General features: G+C 36.2%; 1 protein-coding gene across 7 annotated transcripts in view; it reads left to right on the forward strand.

The window, feature by feature from the left end:
* Positions 1–23,197, forward strand: part of ABI3BP (ABI family member 3 binding protein) — a 167,668-nt gene that overhangs the window by 111,736 nt on the left and 32,735 nt on the right. For 4 of the 7 annotated variants that reach the window (XM_075435929.1, XM_075435971.1, XM_075435982.1 and 1 more), the window contains 16 exons: positions 1,029–1,103; positions 3,204–3,278; positions 4,784–4,831; positions 5,711–5,785; positions 6,562–6,636; positions 7,304–7,351; positions 7,905–7,979; positions 8,681–8,755; positions 9,809–9,883; positions 10,547–10,621; positions 11,103–11,177; positions 12,807–12,881; positions 13,351–13,425; positions 14,540–14,605; positions 14,910–14,984; positions 20,374–20,469. In XM_075435929.1, coding sequence (XP_075292044.1) covers positions 1,029–1,103; positions 3,204–3,278; positions 4,784–4,831; positions 5,711–5,785; positions 6,562–6,636; positions 7,304–7,351; positions 7,905–7,979; positions 8,681–8,755; positions 9,809–9,883; positions 10,547–10,621; positions 11,103–11,177; positions 12,807–12,881; positions 13,351–13,425; positions 14,540–14,605; positions 14,910–14,984; positions 20,374–20,469 — 1,158 coding nt within the window. Of the gene's footprint in view, positions 1–515; positions 564–1,028; positions 1,104–3,203; positions 3,279–4,783; positions 4,832–5,710; positions 5,786–6,561; positions 6,637–7,303; positions 7,352–7,904; positions 7,980–8,680; positions 8,756–9,808; positions 9,884–10,546; positions 10,622–11,102; positions 11,178–12,806; positions 12,882–13,350; positions 13,426–14,539; positions 14,606–14,909; positions 14,985–20,373; positions 20,470–23,197 lie in introns of all 7 variants that reach the window. The other 3 variants (XM_075435991.1, XM_075435949.1, XM_075435960.1) reach the window with 3 other exon arrangements.

The following is a 23,197-nucleotide window of genomic DNA, read 5'->3' on the forward strand; positions in this document are numbered from 1 at the left end:
ATTATAATAGGATATAATGAGAAAAAACTAAGAGGCTTTATCAAAATGAGTTTTTTCACATAGTTATATAGCTGTACCAATAGCAGTCTTATAGTCCTGTGCTTGAGTGCTCACCTTAGAGGAAAAATTCAACTGTTTTGTTATGGTCAGCATGCCACTTTCAAGCAGTAGCAGACTTCAGTTTGGAGATGCTTGACATTTTTTGCATATCGAGTCTCTTGCTGTCTCTGAGTTAAGCTGTGTGATTTCTTTCATTGCTTGTTCTAGGATTTACTGATTTCTGTTAACATATTTTTGCTTCCGTTGCCATCAAGCTTGTGCAAGTAGGTTTTTCTTATTGAACCTGTATTATTAGGAAGTTTAATAGTCCATGGTTTTAAAAAGTAAAAGTTAATTTGAAGATCTGCATTACTGTGGAGTAGTATTAGCACCTGCTTTTATACTTACCAGTGGAGTAAATTCATGTTTTTTGAAGTAAGTTCCATACTTACCTTGTCACACTGTTTCTGTTGCAGTCTTGGAACCTATTACACTTAGAATTGAACCACCAAGGTCAACAATAGGTAATGATACTTCCTTGGCGAGGTGTTGTGTTTGTTTTTTTCATCACAGAAAGCATTACTGAAGTTAATCACCTTATGCCTTAGCATCGTTTCATTAAACTTCATTTTTCTTCTAGGTCATTCTCTTCCTTGGCATTCGTGACAGTTGGGCACATTGCTTTCTTCAAAGTTGGAATGTCTCCTTTAAGAAAAAGATGCTGGCAGCTCTGAATCACCTTTCTCATAATTATGCTTCTCTGTGCTTGTCCCAGCTTTTTATTTAAAAGAGTAAAAGCTGAGCTTCAAAAATTACTAAAATTCCACTCTCTTGCTTAGATTGTTCCAAACACATGGAGAGTATTACCTGACTTTCTTTCCTACTTCCTATAATAAAAGCACTTTTTTTCTCTGTTGCAGGTGTGAGGTTTCTGTGTTTGTGTGTTCAACTTGGTATCAAACACTTATTACCCACATTTTCTCTTCCAGCTCCAAAGGAGACTCAACGTATTCCTGCTAAACCTAAAACTTCACCCAAACCTCATATCCCACAAGCCAAAGATGGTAAACTGCTTTGTGTAATTATCCCTAATACCTTTTATATTGGATTGAAACTTATTTCTTACCAGTTGTTTAGTTATCTGAGCTAGTTGAAACATAATGGGGTTCTGTTCTGCTGTGTGTTCAGTGATTTATTTGGAGTTTTCAGGAGGAGTAACACTCGCTAACATGCAAAAGAATAAATCTCTGCTACTTTGTGGCAGCAGGATGAGAACATCGTTGTTAAACTCAGATTACGGTGGTAACTAAAGCAAATACCTAGAAAGTAAAGTATGTATTATGGCTACTTAGGTGATATGATTCTTTTCCACATTGCTTTGTGTGAGAATAAATACGTTTCTAAGTCACAATTATTTCATTTCATGGCATTATTATTTTCTGCATGAACAAGTAAATTATCCAGTGCATAGTTACTATTTGTTTATAAATATTAATATTTATTAGTATTAAAGATCATTTATGCTGTATTCCAAAACACTGGATTTTTATACTATGTTATTAACCGTAAGTGCAGTTCAATTCAGTGTTAGGCAGATAAAATTACTTTCTATCCGGTTGGTAATATCAACAGCAAATTACAAGGGTATAAAATATCAACATATGTTATCTTTTGGTAAGTGTGAAAAATTTCATGATAATCACCATACTGAATGTCTTTAAATTGTAGACATGGAGCAATATTTTCGAAAGTGGAGGTTATCTATTAAATATTGTTTCCTTATGTAGAAAACAGTCAGAATCCTTGTTCTCTCATAATTTTTGAACCATGGCAGCTCATTATAAAACGTTATTTCCAAACTGCAACTTAGATTGCAGCTTCCCATAAACTCAGTTTTTACATCTGTGGCCATTTTTCATTATTATGCCTTCTCAAAAAATGATTTCGTCACACAAATGTTACAGGTACGTACTGTTCTTTTTCTTAAAAAAAAAGTTACTATTTCTTCAAGAATCTGTGATATACAGAACTTTTTTTTATAGCATCATCCACTTATCTTGTGCTTGCCTTAAAAGATCCAGAGAATTTTTTTTTGTTGTCACCCATACGGAAGAATTGACACAGAGAGGAATACCATTTCTATTGTGTCTCCATTTCTAATGGAGGAAATGCAAGAAAATAGCACCAGCTTCACATCCTTATGTCCCTTAAATGCCTGGTTTTATTTTAGATCCGTACCAGTTTAGAGCTGAAGTATGAGATCGTACAATGCTCTTTAAAAATACAGCATCCAGAAAGCAAGCAAGTGGTCTCTGATTCCAACTGTATACATAAACTGCATTTGAAATACTGCACAAAGGGAAGAGACTTGTATCCCTAAAAAGCTGTTTTCTGAGTAAGGGAGTGATAGATATTTGGATATCTCATTGAAGCCCATGGGAGAACTAAGCTCACATTATGTTTCACCTTACACTGCTTTCTCAGAGACTTCATTTAATGTAACAGTTTTTGTGTGAGGCAGTATGCACAGTATATAATCCAAAATACAATTACTAGACAAGTAATACTAATTGTAAGTGGAGTTATTATCTTCAGTTTTCATAATAGCTTTTGTGTTTTGTTTCTGATACAGTCCTGGAATCTATAACACTTAGAATTGATCAATTAACACCAATAATAGGTAACAGTTTTACCAACAGGCACCATCACATTTAGCTTTTTTCTCAGTGTACATCAAGCATCACAAGTACATCTTCATTGTACTCTGCTGTCATCATTTTTTACTATTCAGTCCTTCTGTAAGTTTTTTTTTGTGATTTTACACTAACAATTCATAATCATCTTGTTTTATTTTTCTCACATAATTATGTTCTGTAAAGCGAGGGGAAGCACCACAATCTACCTTTGACTATGTTTCTGTCATGTGCTGCTTCATCTTTTATACTACTCCATCCATACTGGTCTTGCTTTATGTTATCCTTTTACAGAGGTTCTCCATCAGCACCATTTTGTTGTGTACCAGACATTCATACTTCTCCATTACTCGTAAAAGCTGTTTGTGTTTCCAGAGGGTCCCAAAAGCATATGTTCTTTTTTAATAGTATACCTTCTGTCAGTCTCAGTTCTTGAAAGATTTTAATAGTTGGACATTTTCTCAATTTCAGTTCCAAAAGAAACACAACGTGTTCCCTCAAAACCTAGAACATCACCAAGCTCAGAGGTGCCACAAAGCAAACCTGGTAAGTAAATTGTTTCTTTATCTTACCATACATGTGTCATTTGTGTGTCTTATGAATCCTACCGTGACCAGTAGAGCTCCAGATTTACATGTATCCCTTGTGTGTAAGTGCTGGAGCATTCCTTGAAGGGTAAAATCTGGTATCATCTGTCATGACATGTGGAATTGGTAAGTTTACAATCTCTATCTTCAGTTCATTTTTACATTTTAAGTTACTGCAACAGTGGGCATTTTCTGTGAAGCTGTCAGTGAAAATAGGTCTTTTCTGTGTGAATTTGCTTGGGTTTTGGGAAAGTAAATATGAAAAGGAGGGCTGTCATTGCAAAGAGGATTGGGGTTTTCCTGTATTTCTCAAATTGTGTACTTTCTTTTTCTTTCCTGGGCACAATCTTTGATTTAAAGTTTCCAGTTCACTTTTGCATAGCCCTTATGTTGTTCAGAGATTTAAGAATGTGTAATACTGTCTATAATGTTGTTTATACAGCTTGGTATAGAGCAGTATACAACCCTAGGCTAATTATGGAAGGAGAAAAACAGTTATACAACTCACACTAGCAATTGAATGAGGTACTGTGGTGGGTTAACCCCAGCCAGCAACTAAGCATTCACTAGCCACTTGCTCCCTCCACCCCACAGTGGGTAGGCGACAGAATCAGTAGAGCAAAAGAGAGGAAAAACAATCGTAGTTCGAGATAAAGACAGTTTAACAAGTGAAGGATAAACAGAAGGGAAAAAAAATAAGTGATACAAAGGCAGCCACTCACCACATCCTACTAGCAGACCAATGCCAGTCTAGGAGCAATGGGTCCTTTAGAAAGACTATCCCCCAGTTTTGTGGCTAAGCATGAAATTATATGAGGTGGAATATCCCTTTGACCAGTTTGGTTCAGTTGTCCCGGCTGTGTCCCCTCCTAGCATCTTGCCCACCCCCAGCCTACTTGCTTGGGGACAGAGTGAAAAACAAAGTAGTACTTGATGCTGTAACAAGAACTATTCAGCAATAGCTGAAACATTGGTGTGTTATCAACACCGCTTTGATCACGAATCTAAAACAGAGTACCACAGGGGCTGCTTTGAAGAAAATGAACTTCATCCCAGCCAGACCTCGTATGGGTATTCAAGGTGTATGCTGATGGAGAAATGGGCAGAAAGATGACAAGTTTCCTTTTTCTCCCAGTAAGTCTGCACCTATTGTTTGAATCAAAACCTTGAACTAAATCAGGAAAGTGTACAAAGTTGAAGGTGAAAAACCACCCACAATTTCTTTGTGGCTTATTACAAAAGCTTCAGATTTATATTTGGGCTCTATTCCGTATTAGATCTGTTGCCTTGAACTGGAGGCAATTCTGAGCAGCACGATACTCTGACATGTACTGAGTTTCAAGCAAGAGTCACTGTCTGTCATTGGCTGTAGAAGGGATGGTATGATCCTTGTGGAGGTAGCGATTGTAATGTTTTGATTGTTCTTGGTAATACTTGTTTTTGTTTTTTATCACGCTAACGCAGTTCTGGAACTAATTACATTTAGAACTGAGAAACCAAAGTCAACAGTAGGTAATGACATTTTCTAACTTGAATAGTCACGTTGTCTTTCTTCTTCAACACAAATCATTAAGACCAGACCTGCAAAACTTTCTCACCTTTCATTGTATGTGCCTTAATAATTTAACAGTCAAGATTCTCTGTCTCTTTTCTTATTTTCTGCAAAACAATTGAGGGACATCCTTGTGCCTTTCAAGTTGTTATGCACATAACATAGGGCAATTTTCTTCAATATTTAATGATAAGAGGCAGAGGGCAGATCAGAACAGGATCCTAACTTACATGTTCTCAGTCATACTGTAGAGGTGATGCTGTTCTAGTTAGTCACATGGTTTGGGCAAACAGAGGTGCATGCTTACAAATTTTATTTCTTTGCTTCCCTTCCCCTCCAGTTTTACTGAGTGAAATTCGGTCCTTCATAGAAGTCTGAAAAATAATTCTGTTTCACTCAAACCTCAATTCCACTGTCGGAACAGAATCACTTCAGTGATCTTTGGGTCATATGATTCCTTGAGGTGGATCCATTTGACTAAGACATTTTTATCATTTGAATCTGGTACTGCAAATCATTCAGTAAAACTTCCATTACAGAGCAGTGGTGTCTTAGTATTTGAAGCTACTTACTTTGTTTTCTACTTATTTTATTTTTTAAGTCCTCTTCTTAAATAGAACCAGTAATTCTGTCACATGCTTAGCTGATATGTCACAGAAGATTATTTCTTTTCTCTATAGCCTGATTTTGTTCCAAAATCCCCTTCTCTTTTCCATCACTTCCATAGAATATCTTTGGTTCAAATCTTTGCTCTGTTTTTTGTTGACTGTTATGGGTGGTAGCGGACACTGATACCTTGGAAAATTTTCATACGGTGTAACCCGGTTTCTTTCTTTCAGTTTCTAAAGATACACATCATGGGCCTTCCAAACCTAAAACATCACCCAGTCCACGTGTTCCCCCAACTAGAGCAAGTAAGCTAATCAATATCCTGCCCTTTAATGCATGAATGTTTTATCAGTTTTAAAATTGTCAAGATCAATGAATTCTCTGAAGGTACACAGATATTTATTGAATAGGCTGTGTTTTACTGTTGTAATCAAATTTTGCTATATAGCTGTCATGGACAAAGATGATCACCTAGATACTTATACTTGTCAATAACTTGTGTAATGGTAGGTATGTGGGGGTTAACACTGATCTTCAGCCCTTGCACACAGGAAAATTTGTGTCTTAAATAGAATGTGACAGAGGTATTTTTGTTTTCTAGTTACTCATTTACAAGTGTAAAATTGCAGTACCTCCTGTTCCCAAAACTTTGAAAATAGTTCTGTCCCTTTGAAAATTAGTGGTAAATTTCCACGTTTCTTCTGCTTTGACTGCTTTGCTGGAGATTTTTTGTTTTAATGCAAAGTTTATTTAAATGAGGAGCAGATTTTTGGAACATGAAACAGTTGAGAAGTGCAACTAGGGGAACTGTTAGAACTACAGCAGTTTACTCTGTAGAAAGCTCTATTTGATAGAGCTGAGAGGAGTAGAGAGTTAATCCAACACTGCACTGTAACAGTCACTTAATTTCTGCACTAACATAATACTGATTGCATTGACAGGAGATCTCTGATTATTTTCAGATGGAAGAAATAACTTCCTAAAAAATTTCTTTGCAGAAAATTAATCTCCTGTCAGGAAAATCAAAAGACTGGAATCATCATCCTCAATAACATGTTCAAAACTTTGCTCATCTTCACAGGTCCAAAAGAAAGTCGGCAAGTCTCTTCCAAGCCCAGGGCATCAACAAGTCCAGATGTAGCACACACAGAACCTGGTAAATACGTTGTTGTTTTGTTGTGCTTGAATATTCAGGGTTTCTTTTGGGTTGTCCTTCCTCAATGAATCAAGTGTTGATTAATATGACTTCATATTACAAGCAGATTTTCTAATGGTCATTAAATATGTGTTTAAAGGAAGTGCTGATTCGTATTTTTAATGGCTGAGTTTTGATGAGTTGTATATGCTTTTGAGCCACAAGACAGCTGTCACTGATGAATAATCTGCATAGCAGCGTAGACAACATACAAACATAAGAATGTTCTTGGAACACACTGCATCTCCTCTGTCCCTATCAAAAGATGCTTAGAAAAAAAACATATATGAGGGCCTTCATGTAATGAATCTAAATGTCTGTAACTCAAAACACTCGTATGTTTGTGTACCCTGATAATGGAGTTTGACCCTTAAAAATATACTTTATAGGGATTTACATACTAGTGAACTGCTGAACCTCTGTAACTCCTGATGGTTCTGAAAGCATGTCAAATCTTTCTTTTGAGTGAGTGTATATTCACTAATTCCACCAATAAATATTTTTTTAAAATGAACAAATTTAAGTATGTGTTCCAGTTTGAAAAGAAATCAGTCATGTAAAAGGGAATATTTTTACCCTTTTGCTTGTACTTATCGCTAATCCTGTGTACGTTCTTGTTTTTATTAAGTTTTGTCATCTACTACATTTACAGTTGAACAACCAAAGACAGCAACAGGTAAAGATGTTGCCTAGGGGTGGTCATGATTATTTTTTCCCTGCTGCTCCTTGGACCAAAGATTATATATCATTAGTCTGTTTTTCATGTCATCTGTTTGTGGTTTTGATTTGTTTTCTTTTCTGCTTATTGAAATTAATTCTACTCTGTTCTAGGTATTGAAAGATTCCTGGCTGTTCTGTTGTCTTCACAGAAAATTTCTTTCACTCACATACATTGTAATTCCTTTGACACTTCTAAGAGACAATCATGCTGTGGGTATTGCAGTTAAGAGCTCTGAAATACAGATGAAAACATCACTATAGTTGTCTGTGTTCTTTCGGGTTTTGTTACTTGGCTCCAAATTTTGCTTACTTGATCATTTTCCCACCCATGTTTTCATTCATTATTTTCTTTCCTCTTTAAATTCCTGTATGTATCTGACATTCAGTTTTTCACTCTTTCATGTAAGGATCTTGTATTTCTTCGCAAGCAAAAGGCATGCAGTGCCCATGCAATAAACCTGTCTAATTTCTGAAGAGTATAAACCCTTAAAACAGGTCTTTTCTTTCAGCTCCTAAAGAACCACAACATACTCCCTTTAAACCTAAAGCAGCTCCCAGCCCAGATGCTCCACACAGGAAGCCTGGTAAATTATCTGGTCTTTTTGTCAAGCTGTAGTTGCTAACTGAGCAACTGCTTTCAGGGTGGGCAGTGGGGGCAGTTGTCAACAGTACATTTGCTGTTACCTGGGTATCATTCTAGCTTAAGAAACCTCTGCAATGCTGCAGTTAAGTCATACTACTGATGAAAACAAAAACAGTTCAAGATTTTTTTTTCATATTATGCAGATATTACCAGAAGAAGAAATAGTAGTGACCTGTGTGTTTAAATTAATGATAAGAAGTTATTCACAGCTTGTATCTGAGCAACACACTAAAGTTGTTTACACCATGTTTTTGAAGCTCTTATGAGAGAGGCTTCTTCAAGCTGCTGCAGTATTTTTTCTTTAAACAGACATTTTCATCCAGAGTAGACTGAGGATTCCCTTCTGCTGTGTTTCGATTAGGGGACTTACGCATCATAAATCTGACAGACCTGTACAAGATAATCAATGATTTCACTGAAGGGTTGTTATTGGTTTTTTTTAAGTATCTAGATGTTAAAAACAAACAAAAAATTGAACTCAGTGTAACCATGAATCTCTGAGGGCAAATGCCCATTTCTGTTTTCAAACATCCATTTCCTGGTGTATATAGTATAGTGCTGAAGGAGTTTTTTTAACGGGATGTGAGGGAAAGGGAGAGAATCTTCTTTATTCTGAGCATTTATTGACATTTTTTCCAACAGAAATCATTCCAACCTTCCATGAACCAGATACTACTATGATTCCTCATATCCCCGAAAGAACAAAGGCAACATTGGGTAATCATGTGCATTTCATAAATAATTACTCTATTTTCCATTCTTGTTAGATAAGACATTCTTAGAGCTTATTACATGATACTATAAACTAATAATGGAAATAAATCAAATACTAGTTCTGAAAGCCAACTTCCCTGCTAATTCTAGACATACATGCTTAAATACATGAAATGCTAGCTGAGAATTCTTTCTTCTTAACTTAAATGTCAGGCGTGGACCAAATAAAGCTCAATGCATCCAAGCAATATTGGGCAGCAGGTGTGTTGCTTGAGCAGTCTTTGTTAGTAATGAGTTCTCTGTCCCCAGTTTCAGAGACAGACAGGGAACATGATTTTCTGAAAGTGAAATGGTGTCATGAATGAAGTATTAATAGCCATTTAATAACCTTTGAGCTATGTTTTTTCTTTTTGAGGAATAGGAAATTAAAAATGCTTTTCATCATGTTTCTATTTTAACATATATTCCCTGTATATATTGATATTTAGGTTAGTATTCATTTGATATCTCTTTATATAGCTTTATGAAGTTTATGTGCCCTGTTGTACACATCTGGGCCTACCTGATGCAATATTCATATGCAGAAAATGGTTCTTCAGAGCAAGGGGCATGAAGAATGCACAGGCTAAGGCGGATATTTTGGGGACCTCTGACATAAGAACAAAAGAAGTTGATTTATAAATCAAGTCTGATATGAAGGGTCCACTGAAAAATAGATCCTGTCCTCAGATACTCATGTGTGGCAGATGTGGAAGATGTAGGCTACTACTGTTGATTTTTGTCCCATTACTTCACTGTATGCTGTTCATGACTATATTCTTCATTGCTTCATCCAAAGCTACGAATTTGTATATAATTTTGGGGACGTCTGTTTGTGTCAGCAGCCATTTAATTTGTTTTCCTTTCTTTGCAGGAATTCCAACTGATTGATTTTCAATTTTGCCCTTACATAGTTTGCCTTATTGCAGATCAGATCATTCTTATGCTCCTTGTGTGCTATGAAAGCAGTGTGATTTTTCAATTATTGTTCCGGGTGCTGTTTTGTTTTTATTTCAGCTCCAACTGAAAAACAGTTCATTCATACCAAACCAAAAACATCTGAAAAACCAAGAGTGCCACACACCAAACCTGGTAATGGAGTAATTCTTTTAATATTGTGTGTTTGTATTTAACCACTATTTCCCTTATCCTCAGGTTTTGTGCTTTTTAACGGAATTATTCATAGCTGCTTTTGTGGTGAAACAAATACATTACACTGAAGTCAGTCAATCCAAAATATGCCAAAACTACAATGGAAATAGTAGTAAGATTTGTAGTGTAGCATCAAAAATGTTTTTCCTTCCTTCTGTTACATATAGTAGACGATGACTAAAATGCAGTAATGTGGGCGTTGACAGATTTCAGTGGCTGGATAGACTGAGTTCTCTCTGATTACTTCATGGTAATCAGAGATGCTCCTCTGTGAGCACTTTATTTTTTTAAAATCCATAAAATGCAACAGGACTCCTTTGCTATGTGCTTCTACAGTTGGCAACTGACATTGCGTGCTATATTGAAACAAAAGTAGCCTTAAAAATAGTTAGGGAGGGCTGTGTCTCTTCCCATTTTTGTTCTAGAAGGAATGTATTGGAGAAGTTAATAGAAAGATTATGATAACTGTCAGCAGCTGATTTTTAAAATATTCTGCTACTCTTTAGCTCAGGGCATTTTGAAAGTTCTAGAAATAGTGCAAATGCTGCTTTGTTTCTATTACGGTTTAATATTCTAAGATTCTTCACATTTTCTCCTTAACAGCAATACATCAGACAACTCCACAACCAATTATTACAAAATCTTCTCCTACCACTGGGCATTCAAGGGCAACAATGGGTAAATAAATTTCTTTAAAGTTAAGATGCAGGTATTTTTAGTTTTTCAGTGGAGAAATTTCTAGAGAACCTGCTCTGGTGTGGTGTTTTGTATAATATGCTTCCACTATCTTTCATTCTGCTTACACACATGCATGTTTCTTAATACAGATAAGTCTCAGTTCTATCCTAGACGTAAAGCAGAAATAGCCTACAGTTCACATCTGGTCAGAAGCCTGTGTTTGTCAGATCTGCAATCAAATTCAGTGGTATAATTTTTCTTTTAGAGCAAGAATTTTAGCCACTAACTCAACTTATCCTACAGCACAGTGCTCGGACTTTTCCGTGTTTTGAATACTCATTCTGTTTCAGGCTCCAGAAAGCCATGGAATTGTTATTGTCTTTTTTCAGGCATTTGAGGCATGCATTTTCTGTGGGCTAAATATGGCATTGGATCATGACTCCTGAAGAATACAATAATAATCTTTTTCCTTTTCTTTCAGCTCCAAAAGAAACACTGATCGTTCCTTCCAAACCCAAAACATCTGTCGGGCCAGAAGTACCACAGACTAAACCTGGTAATTTAAAGTTTGTAACTTTAAAAATGTTATTGTGGAACTGCCTTAGTTATACTTTCTGCTGTCATTCAGTACTGCAGTCATGTGGCATGCATGATACATAAACAGAAATTAGTAACGTTGTTCAGCTCAGAGTACGTTAATTATTTATATCGAAGAGAACGCCCAAGAATTGCATCTATTTCCATGGAGAGCAGAAGTTAACGTGGTTGGGGTTTTTAAAATTTTTTTGTTGAATTGGTGAGCAGTAGCCATTAAAAAGTGAGGAATTCAGTCAATTTTAATAAAAATATGCAGCTGTAGGCAGCTTCAGTAAGTTCTTTTATTTTGGGGGATTTTATTACCCTAAATACATTTGCTTCAGTTTCTCAAGTACTTCTGAAACTTGGGTTACAAAATCTCAGTTCAAGATAGTTAGATGCCAAGAGTATAGTACCTTCTTCCTATCAGGGATTTTTGCAGTAACTACAGTAGATTTAGAGATGCGTAGTTACAATGGAGGATGATGATACCTCAGCTTTACCCTGGGTGTGAACTATTTCCATAAAAATTACTAGGTAGGAAGGATACAGGAGAAAAAAAAAATGGTTAGGAGACGAGTGACAACATGGTTATGACAAAGAGCAGCTCCCAATCATTCTTACTCTCTGATCTAACCTCCAAACTCATAATATTTTAGTTTTAGTGAAATAGGTTAATGAAGAGTTTTATCGTTTCCCCTCCTTTTTTCCCTTAGATTTCTAGCCCTTTTTATGTAGACAGAAAGAATTTAAGCATAGACCCTGTTCATTCAAGAACCGCACATATATATTACTGTAAAAATCAAACTGAACAGTTCAGGAAAAACATTTTATTTTCTAAAGGCTTTATTCTGAAAGGCTTTCTGTGGAGTAACCAAGCTAGATTCTAAGTCTCAGTTGAAAAAGAGCTATTTCCAATCATGTCATAATTAACAAGTGCCATGTTTTGTTACCACTACAAAGTTGATTTTCAGCAAAGAATTTTGGAAAACAGGGTTTATAGTTTTATTCTTTTCCTTCTAAATTTTAAATCATTATAATGATGTATATGCAAAATAAACTACTGTTAGAAAAGTTGTTGAAAACAAATGGCACTATTTAGCCACTGCCCTTTATGCTAGTAAGCAGGTTACCTTCCAGCTTCTGTATTTTAACCATATTTCTGAAAGACAGAGAGACATGTAGTGTGTGCCTCTGCCTGCCAGTCTCTCCTTTTCATCCCGTAACTTAGATATATTTCACTAAATTCAATTAAATTTGAGTGAAGGAAGAATGTCTGAAAGATAAATACGTTACTACAAGCTTTTAGAATTTTTTTAGGGAAGTGCAGATTGATATACCCAGTGTGAGAAAGACCAAAGACTGTCAGAACTCCACCTTTAGGGCGTTTGTTGTGAAGTTGGTGGGGGCCCAGCAGAATTGTTGCACTGTCTGGCTGTCAGCATGAAAATATATCCAGACTAATCAGAACATGTGTCTGTCTCATGCCTGTTAAAATTGTCTTAGCAGATTTGTAGATAGGTTTTTAGGAAACAAAGGACACAGATCCTTAGTGAAATCCGACTTCTTCAATTTCACTTCTTACAGAACAATGTTTTATTTCTTGTAGCTCCAAGGGCAACGCACCTGGGATCAATTAACCTTATAACAGTTCATGTTGGTGATGGGTCCAAAATGACTTTGGGTAATGAGAATATCATGACAGTTTATTTTTCATAAAATTTTACTCACACTGCTTTTGCTATATGGCTAAAATAACACTTTAATCAACAGAAATACCTTAATATATCTTTGTCGTGTGCATTTATTAGTCACATTCCAGTGCATGTAAAAAATGTTACTGGTTTTAATTTTCCAGCCATTTTTTCTTTCATGTGATTCTTTCTAGACAAAAGTACTTCATGTACAAGGCTGAGGAGTCATAAGGCATTACTTGATCATCTTTTCTTCTTTTGTCTGACTTACTAATGTATATATCTTCCCAGTCTTGAAAAGTCTTTTATCTGTATAAAAGCATGATTTTCAGCCAAGTTTCTAGCACTGACTCTTTTTGTTTATGGTCTGCACAGTTTGACTTTCCTTTCCACGTATGGTGTCTTATGTTTAAAGGGAAATCATTTGTATTTGATAAGCAATAGTATCTCCACTTTCAGTTCCCAATGAAACATACCAGATTTCACCCAAGCCCAAAACTGCTCAAGCAACTGAAATTCCACGGTTCAATACAGGTAATTTTTAGGATTTTCTGAAGCTGTTTTATTAAGAGTCTGTAGATCTTAAGTAAAATAAGTCTAATGTTTCATGATCTGTTAATTATTACCTTTAAAACTATTTCATGAAAATTTATTTTTCCCCTTATCAAATGGTTTTTGTTCGTTGCTCTGAAAATGAAGGTTTAATCAGTATTGACTCAAAGACTATACAAAGCTTTTAAACAGTATTAGTGCTGTGTATTGGATCCTCCAATGCAAGCCTAAATATAACTGACTTCCACCTTTTTCCTTATAAAATACTAAATCTAAATCTGTAAAACTTTTTCCAAATGAGAATGTCAAAATGAGTAATATGTTCTTTCCTGCATTATTATTTTCTCTGACGCTTCAGAGAGGCTGGATTAAGTGTTGTGAATAGAGTGGTTATTAGATTCAAATATAAAATAGCTAGCTCTATTTATTTTAAAATTTGAGTTATAGAGGTTGATAATTTGGCACAAGATGACAGTGACTACTGCATATGCTTTCAGATTTCAGTGTGATTCACACAGCTTCTAGTACAACTAAAATATAAAAATTATTTAGCAAGTGAAAGGCAGCAGTAAGGAAAGGTTGAAGACTTCTGATTTTAACCTTGATGATGACACTATGCTTCAGAAGCCCTACACAGTGTCTGCATAGAATGCCTCCAGTTGTTTCCTTGGCAGTTTTTTAATGTTTCATGTTTTTATCTGAATAATTGATTGGGGGGGGGGGGTCAGTTTGGTGTTTTATTTTGAGGTTTTTTGTTTGTTTGTTTTTTACAGAACCTAATTAAATGTCTTAAGGCCATGGATACCTTGCAGAGCTAACTCTGTATCCATATACAGTTGGGTAACAGGCTGTAAATATTTTATATCTTTTCCTAAACCTAAACATGAATGTAACTGGTCAGACTGCATGACGGAGTCATCTGACCACTAAAGAAACTAGCATTTTCAGTGTGCATTTTAGATTGGAACTCATAGAATTCTTGTATGTCCATTTTGCTGTATTGCATTGGTGCATGGACCTTTTTTCTGGCAAATTACACTGCACTATTGGTGTTCCTTTTACACGTAGCATTTAAACTGAACCTTATTTCTTTTAGCACCTCATAAAACACGTCTCACTTCTGCAAGACCAAAGCCATCTGATAAATCACAGACCAGACCTGGTAATAATTGTTTATTCAATTTGGGATGGGGAGGAGATTAATTCATTAATTAATGTCTCCTATTCTCAGTGGAATTTTAAGTGTTGCTGGGAAAAAAGGGTATTTTTCTTTCAATTAATCAGTCTAGAGTTAAAGCCTTTCCAAATCACAAGAAAAGAAACCAAAACTGCGTGTATCATCACAGCAAGTGTTACTTTTTCTTCTCTAATGTGGAATTGTTGGCATCACATAAAAGTTTGTTGGGTTTTCTTCTCATGGAACTTTCTTCTCTTTTCTTCTTTTATCTTTTTAAACTCTTTCACAGCACTTAGTAAAACCACGCTAGCACCAGCTAGGACAAAAGCACCCGGACTGCCAAAGTGGATTGTGCCAGCAACAGGTAGAGCTGCAGTTTTGGGGTTTTTTTAACTTATCAGTAAAAACAGGAACGTGATTTCCTCAAATCATCATGAGCCCTGTAAAATATCTCATTGTGTTGGATTATATAAGTTAATTCCTCAGACTACTGTATGTAATTTCTGCTACTGGTCATGCTGTATAATTCCTGAGTGTGATTGTGAAATGATATTGACAGTCAGTGTGTGTAAACTTACAGATAATTATGTGGCTACTGTTTATTGATGTTTTCTAGATGGTAGGTCCAGAATAATTACTGGAAGACACTTTGTTGGAAAGGGTTACCCAGTTGTTAAAGTCCAAGTGAGAAGGCTTGGTAAGAAAGCCTTAAAGCTAGGTGTCTTGCTAGCTACTAGCTATGCACATGGCGTGTTCACTTCGAACCTGCTCATGTTCAGACTACACAGTATTCAGACTAGGTGATAGGCTTGAATACTTCAGCACCAAGAAAGTTCCAAGTTGATGGATGGTAGAGGAGGGTGAGAACTGCCACTTCAATTTACACATCCTTACACACAGAGATAACATACATCCCTAATCACAAATATTTATTCAAAATACTGGTTTGGTTGGGGTAAAAATCATTTATCCTTTTTCAGTTGTACTTGATTTTTCCATCCAATCAAAATAGTGTTGCCAGTGCTAATTCATAATGAAGCCATATTTTTTATTTAATAAAGCATTAATTTATTATGGCAATACAAATACTGTTGGTTTTTTTAATACAGTCATTGGTTAACTAAATACAGAATTTTGAGATTCTTCATCAGTGATGCAAGTTTAAAGCAATAAAAAATATAAATAAATAAATAAATAAACCCACATATTCAAAGCAAACTTTTGGCTGTTCACCCACAACTAAGTGTTACTGTCCCATACTATTGCTCTGTGCTAGCTAGGTAAGGATAACCCGAGTAATATACCATCTACTTTACACATGCCTATTTTAGTCTGTGTAATGTTTCTCTGTACTAGGATTTCCAAAGTATCTTTGGCAATTTAATACCTGTTGTTGACCTTAGTATGATTTGAGCTACTCATTCCTGTGCATAATTTTGAGAAGGCCACCCTGTTCATAGAAATGGCAAAACCACAGAAGAGATGGTTGTATATTTAAATTGAATTAAAAATAATCTGTTTAGAACATGACATACTCTTCTGTATTACATACAGAGTGGCTGCCTTCGTTGGAGATACATGCTCGTTGACCTTTCATAGGCCTGGTAAATGAAATGAGCCCATCAAATTCCATGACTTCAGAGGCAGTTACAGTACTAAATGAACAATGGCAGTAGCTGTGGGTCACAGGATTTTGTTCTTTGCTTGTGTTGGCAGTCTACTTATAGTGAGGTTTCTAACGCCTGATATAGGCAGAATGCACACAGGTATCCAGGATTAAATGACTTTTGAAATCACATTATGAAATTATGCACAAATGCACAATTATGTTAGATGGTATATTAAGCTTTTCCTTTCTCCCATATAGTAGTAATCTTTGCAGAGGTCTCTGTAGATTAAAAAGAAGAAAAAAAAGAATGTGTGCTAAGTAAATCGGCAGTATAAACACAATGTAAGATGTTAAATGTAGTTTATTGTGCTTAATGCCATTTTAGGTCACTGCTGAAGTACTGTTTTAAGCAATCTTATTTTAAATGCTCCTGTGTGAGTGCCCACTACTCGTCATTATCTCCATGTCTTTATAGAAGTGCCAGTTGCCAGGAAGAACTAGAGCTTCGCTGTGGTAGACGATGTTAAAAATTGTCACAAAACTATTACCTTGCTGTGCATGCTATATGTCCTCACAGGCAAAGAAGTACCTTCTTTTAGAATTCTTCTGGAAAATGATACTTGTAGTATTTTCCATTGCTTAGTTACGTAAGTCTTTTTTCTCTTGAGTTAAAGAAACGTCCTGAAGACGTCTGTTACCTAGATTTTGTGTCTTGCCAAGTGAGCCTTTTAAATTAAACCTGGTGTCCAAAGTACTATGGATGAGCTGGCATTTATTCTATGAGTCTGCACCTTTCTTCTCAGAAGTGTAGAGAAATCACTGATGTATTTTGTACGTTCATGACATGTTGAGAGAGGACTGCAGCTTTTCGCAACTTTTCAGTCTGTACTTTCCTTGATGACCAGTAAGTGAAATCACAACTGTTCTGTAAAGCAGGTACATCACAGTATTGTGGCAAGTGCAGTGTTTGAGCCTACAAGGCTGTCTGTGCTCACAAAAATCCTTTTGCACAAAAAGAGAGTTCGAGTAACCAGTTAAAGAAATCTGCTGTATCTCTCCCAAGCAAACAGAATTCCTAAATCTGCGGGAGATTTAGAAAAGAGAACTCTACTAACCTGGAACCCTAAATCTTACCAGCTGAGCAAAGACAAAAAAGTTTCTTTTTCAGTAGGTGGTATCTTACAGAAACAATAACATTTCAAGATATTCGAGTGATTTTGGGGGATGAGGAAGTTTGCTTATTCCATTATGAAAATGATATGTTATTTCCTGTGGTTAGTTTATTGTAATCCGTAACTTCTGATCTAAGCTGATCAAAATGCTTACTTGGACTGTAAGGAACAATATCTTTTCAGGCTTACCTGTAGACATTACATCATTGTTTCTTTCTCTGAAGAAGAGCATATTTACTAAAGAGCCATGGATACTCTGTTGTTTGAAGACGAGTTTGAGTCTTTTAATTCCTTGCTGGGCTGGCACTGCTGTTGAATGTATTGGAGTCCTTCCTGATTGTGCTATTAGCATCAGTGCAAAAGATGTTTCACCCCATGCACAGTATGCTTGGCAGCTGCAGGGCCCAGATGATAAGCAGTGGAATTTGTTTTTTCCAGCAGCAGCACATGGGATTGTGGCTGGTTTCCTGGAAGGCTTTTCGGTCTCCTGGCTAGCTGTAGTGCCGGCTGGCAAACTTGACTGTGGGAAAGAGGCAGGGATTGCCTCCTCATGACTAATATTCCTTTTAGTTTTCTACCATGTTTTAGCCATTTGTTCTAGAATTTCATTTTATCGAGGCAGCTTTTCTTATTTCTCTTAGTGTACGTAACAGTTATTTTTTTTATTTAATCCTAACTGTTTAGCTTGATCTGGCAACCTTCAGCAAACAGACTTTGAGCAACATCTCCATTTCCCATGTGAAAGAGGGAGATAGTAGGGTTTCATTATAATGGCCATTAACTTTGGGTTCTGTTTTATTTTGATTTTTGAAACTGTGGGTGTATAGCCAAGTTCTAGAGGAACTCATGTACTAATGGTATTCCTGCTCCTAAACATGCAGTGATTAGTTTTAAGGTGTTTCAGACCCCATGAATATTTCCAGGAAGAAAGATAGAAGTAAAAGGTGGCACAAACACACATGCAAGTAGTAATACATCTATTCTCAATTCTCTAAAAGTTTAGATGAATGTAGTAAGTCGAAATGCTTATAATAAGCAAGTTACGTTGGCTAGCATAAGGCAAATGCTATGATAAATACAGCAAGCTGTTTGATAGTGCAGGTACCTTGTGTGAAAACACAAGCAAACTTTTCTGTAATTTAAAGTGCATTGAAACATTCAAAATGGCGATTTTGTCAACAGGGAAGTGTTGTGGTTTAATCAGCTGTTTCCCTGAAACTTTGACTTCTTTTTCATTGCTACTTTACTAATGGCAGAAGAACAGTGCAAGTTCCTTAAAAAAAAAAAAAAAATTCTCCCATCTAGAATGTATATAATATTATGTTCATTCCTAGCTGATGCAACTCAGAAAAGATTGATTCTCAATTAGATTGTAAGGAGCGGGATAGAGGTAGGCTTTTCTGTAGACACTGTAAGATGCAAAACTAAAGCAGACTGTAATGATACTTGGATGATTTAATGTGATTTAGTCAATGAGCTACTGCATTTTGTTCATGTGTTTATTGTGAGATGAAGCTAAGAAACTAAATATACGCTATGACCCATGGTGTACCAGATTGTTTTTCTTTTTAAAGATTGTGCTGGTCTTCTTATGCTTCTTCGTCCTTGAGCACCATTCACATGAAACAGTGATTAGAACTCTGGCAGTTTGTATATCTGAAGATCTAATTAACCACTCTAGCTACCTCAAGACAAATTGCAGTTATATAAAACCATATGATCACAGAATCAGAGAATCACAGAATGGTAGGGGTTGGAAGGGACCTTAGGAGATCAACTGGTCCAACCCCCCTGATAAAGCAGGTTCACCTAGAGCAGGCTATGAGGTATTTAAAAATTGAAGTCTCAGGGAACAGGTGACCTGCCTTCTGTTCCCAGCTTATTACAAGTCTCTTTAATCTTAAGTAAATCATTTAACACGTCCATACTATGGACTGTGAATTCCTAAGGTATGCCTAGCAAGAATGGCCAAATAGTAAAATAATTAAAAATTATCTGCTTCATGCTGTTAAAATACTAGTTAAATCTCAAAATAGTAGTTAAATTTCAAAACAAGCTGATCACCAGGTTATAAACCTGTGAAATCTTTGGCTGAAATGTTTAGATCGTGTTGGAATAGGGTTGGAATTTGATACTTAATTTAGTTTTGAGATTTATTTAGTTTCGAGATTTTTTGAGTTTGTTTTTTTTTAACACATTAATTTTCTAACGTCATGAGAGAGAGTTTTTTTTCACAAACATGATGAAATTGCAATGCATCTTCTCCATCATATATAGAGTTTTTATAAAGTAAATGTACTTATTTTGTATAGGAAAAGCATATGAATTTAACATTCTGGCTGTTCTATAAATATCAGCATGTGAAACACTTGTTCTGTACCAGGAGTACTTGTGTTGATCTTTTTAACACCATTTACTTCATTTTTTAAAAAATGTGTTTATATAACTTCCAAGTAGGACTTTTCTTTTATATACAAACTGAAATTTATGTACACTTTGCATCCAGTACTCCAAATATGGTATATGTTTGGTTCAGAATTGCCGTAGCCATTCAATATCGAGGATAACCAAAGGTCTTATTTTGGGGAGAAGGAGAACTTTGCACTTTCCAAGAATCAATGGACATTTTATTCTACATACTGAAAAACCAAAATGTTCTCTGTACTCATCTTCCTGCATACAAACTTAGTTTAACTCATATGTTGTCTCTTAATTTTATTAATTCTTTCTTTCTAAATATACTTTTTTAAAGGAATGTTCAAAATTAAATTACAGGCTGTCTAGACCCAGATCACTTTCTACTTACTTAAATAGGAAGATAAAGGATATCAATAAGTTATCAATAAAAACATAGGTGGGGCATATATGCTAGTTTTGTAATGTTAGCTAGAGTTTGAACATATGCCCTATAGAAGTAATCTATGACTTGGTACTGCACTGTAGATTCTTATTTTATTTCCTTCGTTTCACAGATGATGTCTATACACCTGAAGATATTGCCAGACAAATTGACATGGATGTGGGAAAACCTTTGGAATATAGTGATATCTGGGAAAAGCCAGTTTCCGGTAAGGTTAATAAAAGAAGACAGTATATGCAGATTTTAACAGTTCTTAAGAAAAAAGCCACCACCTTTGCTACACAAAAAGCACCTCCACTAAGAAGAGAAAATAATTCTTAGTCACCCTTTTCAATACACATTCTCTTGGTTTCAGGATGCTACTAAAAGAGATAAAGATCAGAACATTTCATGATTACTTACTTAGTCACTAACATATGCCGTATATTAAAAATTACCACCACTAGTGTTGTATCCTTACGGTCAAACAGCCACAATACTGTAAGCATGGATTTTTTTCATATTAGTAGTTTCTACATAGCAAGGGAGAATAAGAAGAATGTATAACCAAACCGTCCTCTCATTTATGAGGAAGTTTTGTGGAAGGTTAGGATTGTTTGGAAAATTAGAACGTTAGACTTGAAGCAAAATAACAATGTGGAGTAAATAACGTTACAGGTTTTTTTTACTTGTGCTATATAAGGCTCGTCAATTTTACTTTTCTTTCAAGTCTTGCAATCATATTTTCAAAAGAATTAAAATATCCTTACTAAAAAATGGCTTCCCCAAGTAGGCCTTCAAAAATAGACTTTTTGTATTTCACTTTTTTTCCAGTCAGCTTCTTAGAAATTTTCCATTTGAACTGAAGAGTTATAGTATAGGATGCCACATGTATGCACACATACATACAAACAAACCTGTAAACACCCTTACATGTAGAGAATTTCTTTGTTTCATAAGCATAACCAAGAATAGAGCTGGTTTTAGCTGTGCTTTTTTTACTAGCCTAAAAACTGACTCAGAATAAAATCTTTTTGGTTTTGCCCTTGGATTACTATTCAGCTGTAGCTGCTCTTTTTAGTTTAGGTTTTCTTTTGAAAACATGTTATTAGGTTTAAAAACACAGATACAAAGATATGCCTCTAACATGTATAAACTGCTGTTTGTTCCTAATCCCTGGTGAATTTCCTCTGCACCTAATTTACCTCCAGAAAAACAAAAGCCTATCTTGACAGCTGAGTTCTGGTATTTGATCTTTTCAAAGTTTATTTAATCTGAAGACTGTACTTTGCAAAGATTAAGTGCAGTGTGATATACTGTTAGTGGTACCTGGATGCAGACTGAAAACAGAAAACAAGGATAGTGCTCTGCATTTTTTGTTACTGAATGTCAGGCAGTGGTGTGCACTTAAGTAAATCCAGCTTGTGATTTGCAGAAAGGTTTTTTTATGTACATAGATTTGAAGGAACATCTCCATCTGCTTTTGCTCATCTTATGGCATTGGATGTTTAATAAGCTTTTAGAGCTTTGAAGTAAGCTGATACCTTGAACTGTAGTCATAAAAGACAGTTGGGTATAATTGTGAAATTATCTACTACTGTTTCGTAATTTTCTTGTATACTTCTGTGATCTCAGCTCTCTTCATGAGACCTTAATATCTACATTAAAATTCAGAATTATAGAATCATAGAATGGTTTGGGTTGGAAGGAGCCTTTAAAGATCAAATAATTCCACACTCCCTGCCATGGGCAGGGACACCTTCCACTAGACCAGGTTGCTCAAAGCCCCATCTAACCTGGCCTTGAACACTTCCAGGGAAGGGGCATCCACAGCTTCTCTGGGCAGCCTGTTCCAGTGCCTCACCACCCTCACAGTAAAGAATTTCTTCCTTATATTTGATCTAAATCTACCTTCTTTTAGTTTAAAACTTACCCCTTGTCCTGTCACTACAGGATCTAGTAAAAAGCCTCTCTCCATTTCTCTTATAAGCGCTCTTTAAGTACTGAATGTTGCAGTAAGATCTCGCTGCAGCCTTCTCTTCTCCAGGCTGAACAGCCCCAACTCTCTCAGCTCTTCCTTTTTGTGACCCTCCTCTGGACCCGCTCTAACAGCTCCATGTCTTTCCTGTGCTGAGGGCTCCAGAGCTGGATGCAGGACTCCAGGTGGGATCTCACCAGAGCGGAGTAGAGGGGCAGAATCACCTCCCTCGACCTGCTGGCCACACTGCTTTTGATGCAGCACAGGATACAATTCATGTTCTCGGCTGCAAGCGCACATTGCTGGCTTATATCTAATTTTTCATCTACTAATATCCCCAAGTCCTTCTCTTCAGGGTTGTTCTGAATCTATCTGTCACCTTGCCTGTACTGAGACTGGTGATTGCCCCAACCCAGATGGAGGACCTTGCATTGGCCTTGTTGAACTTCATAAGTTTGCTTTGGCCCACTTTTCTAGGCTGTCAGGGTCCCTCTTGATGGCGTGCCAACTGCACCACTCATCTTGGAGTCATCCGTAATCATGGGTGCACTCAATTCCACTGTCTATGACATCAGTAAAGATATTGAACATTACAGCTCCCAGTACAGACCCCTGAGAGACACCACTTGTTACTGATCTACATTTGGACATAGAGCCATTGACAGCAAGTCTTTATATGGGGCTGTCTAGCCAATTCTTTTTCTGTCAAACAGTCCATCCATCAAACCCATATCTCTCCAATTTAGCAACAATTATGATGTGTGGGACTGTGTCAGAGGCCTTGCAGAAGTCAAGATAGATGACATCAGTTGCTCTTCCCTTATCCACCAACACAGTCACTGCATTATAGAAGGCCACCAGATTAGTCAGGCATGATTTTGCCTTGTGAAGCCATGTTGGCTGTCTCTAATCACCTCCCTGTCATCCATATGCCTTGACATAGCTTCCAGGAGGATCTGTTCCATGATCTTACCAGACA

The sequence above is a fragment of the Opisthocomus hoazin genome, chromosome 1, assembly GCF_030867145.1.
Source record: "Opisthocomus hoazin isolate bOpiHoa1 chromosome 1, bOpiHoa1.hap1, whole genome shotgun sequence".
Lineage (NCBI taxonomy): Eukaryota > Metazoa > Chordata > Aves > Opisthocomiformes > Opisthocomidae > Opisthocomus > Opisthocomus hoazin.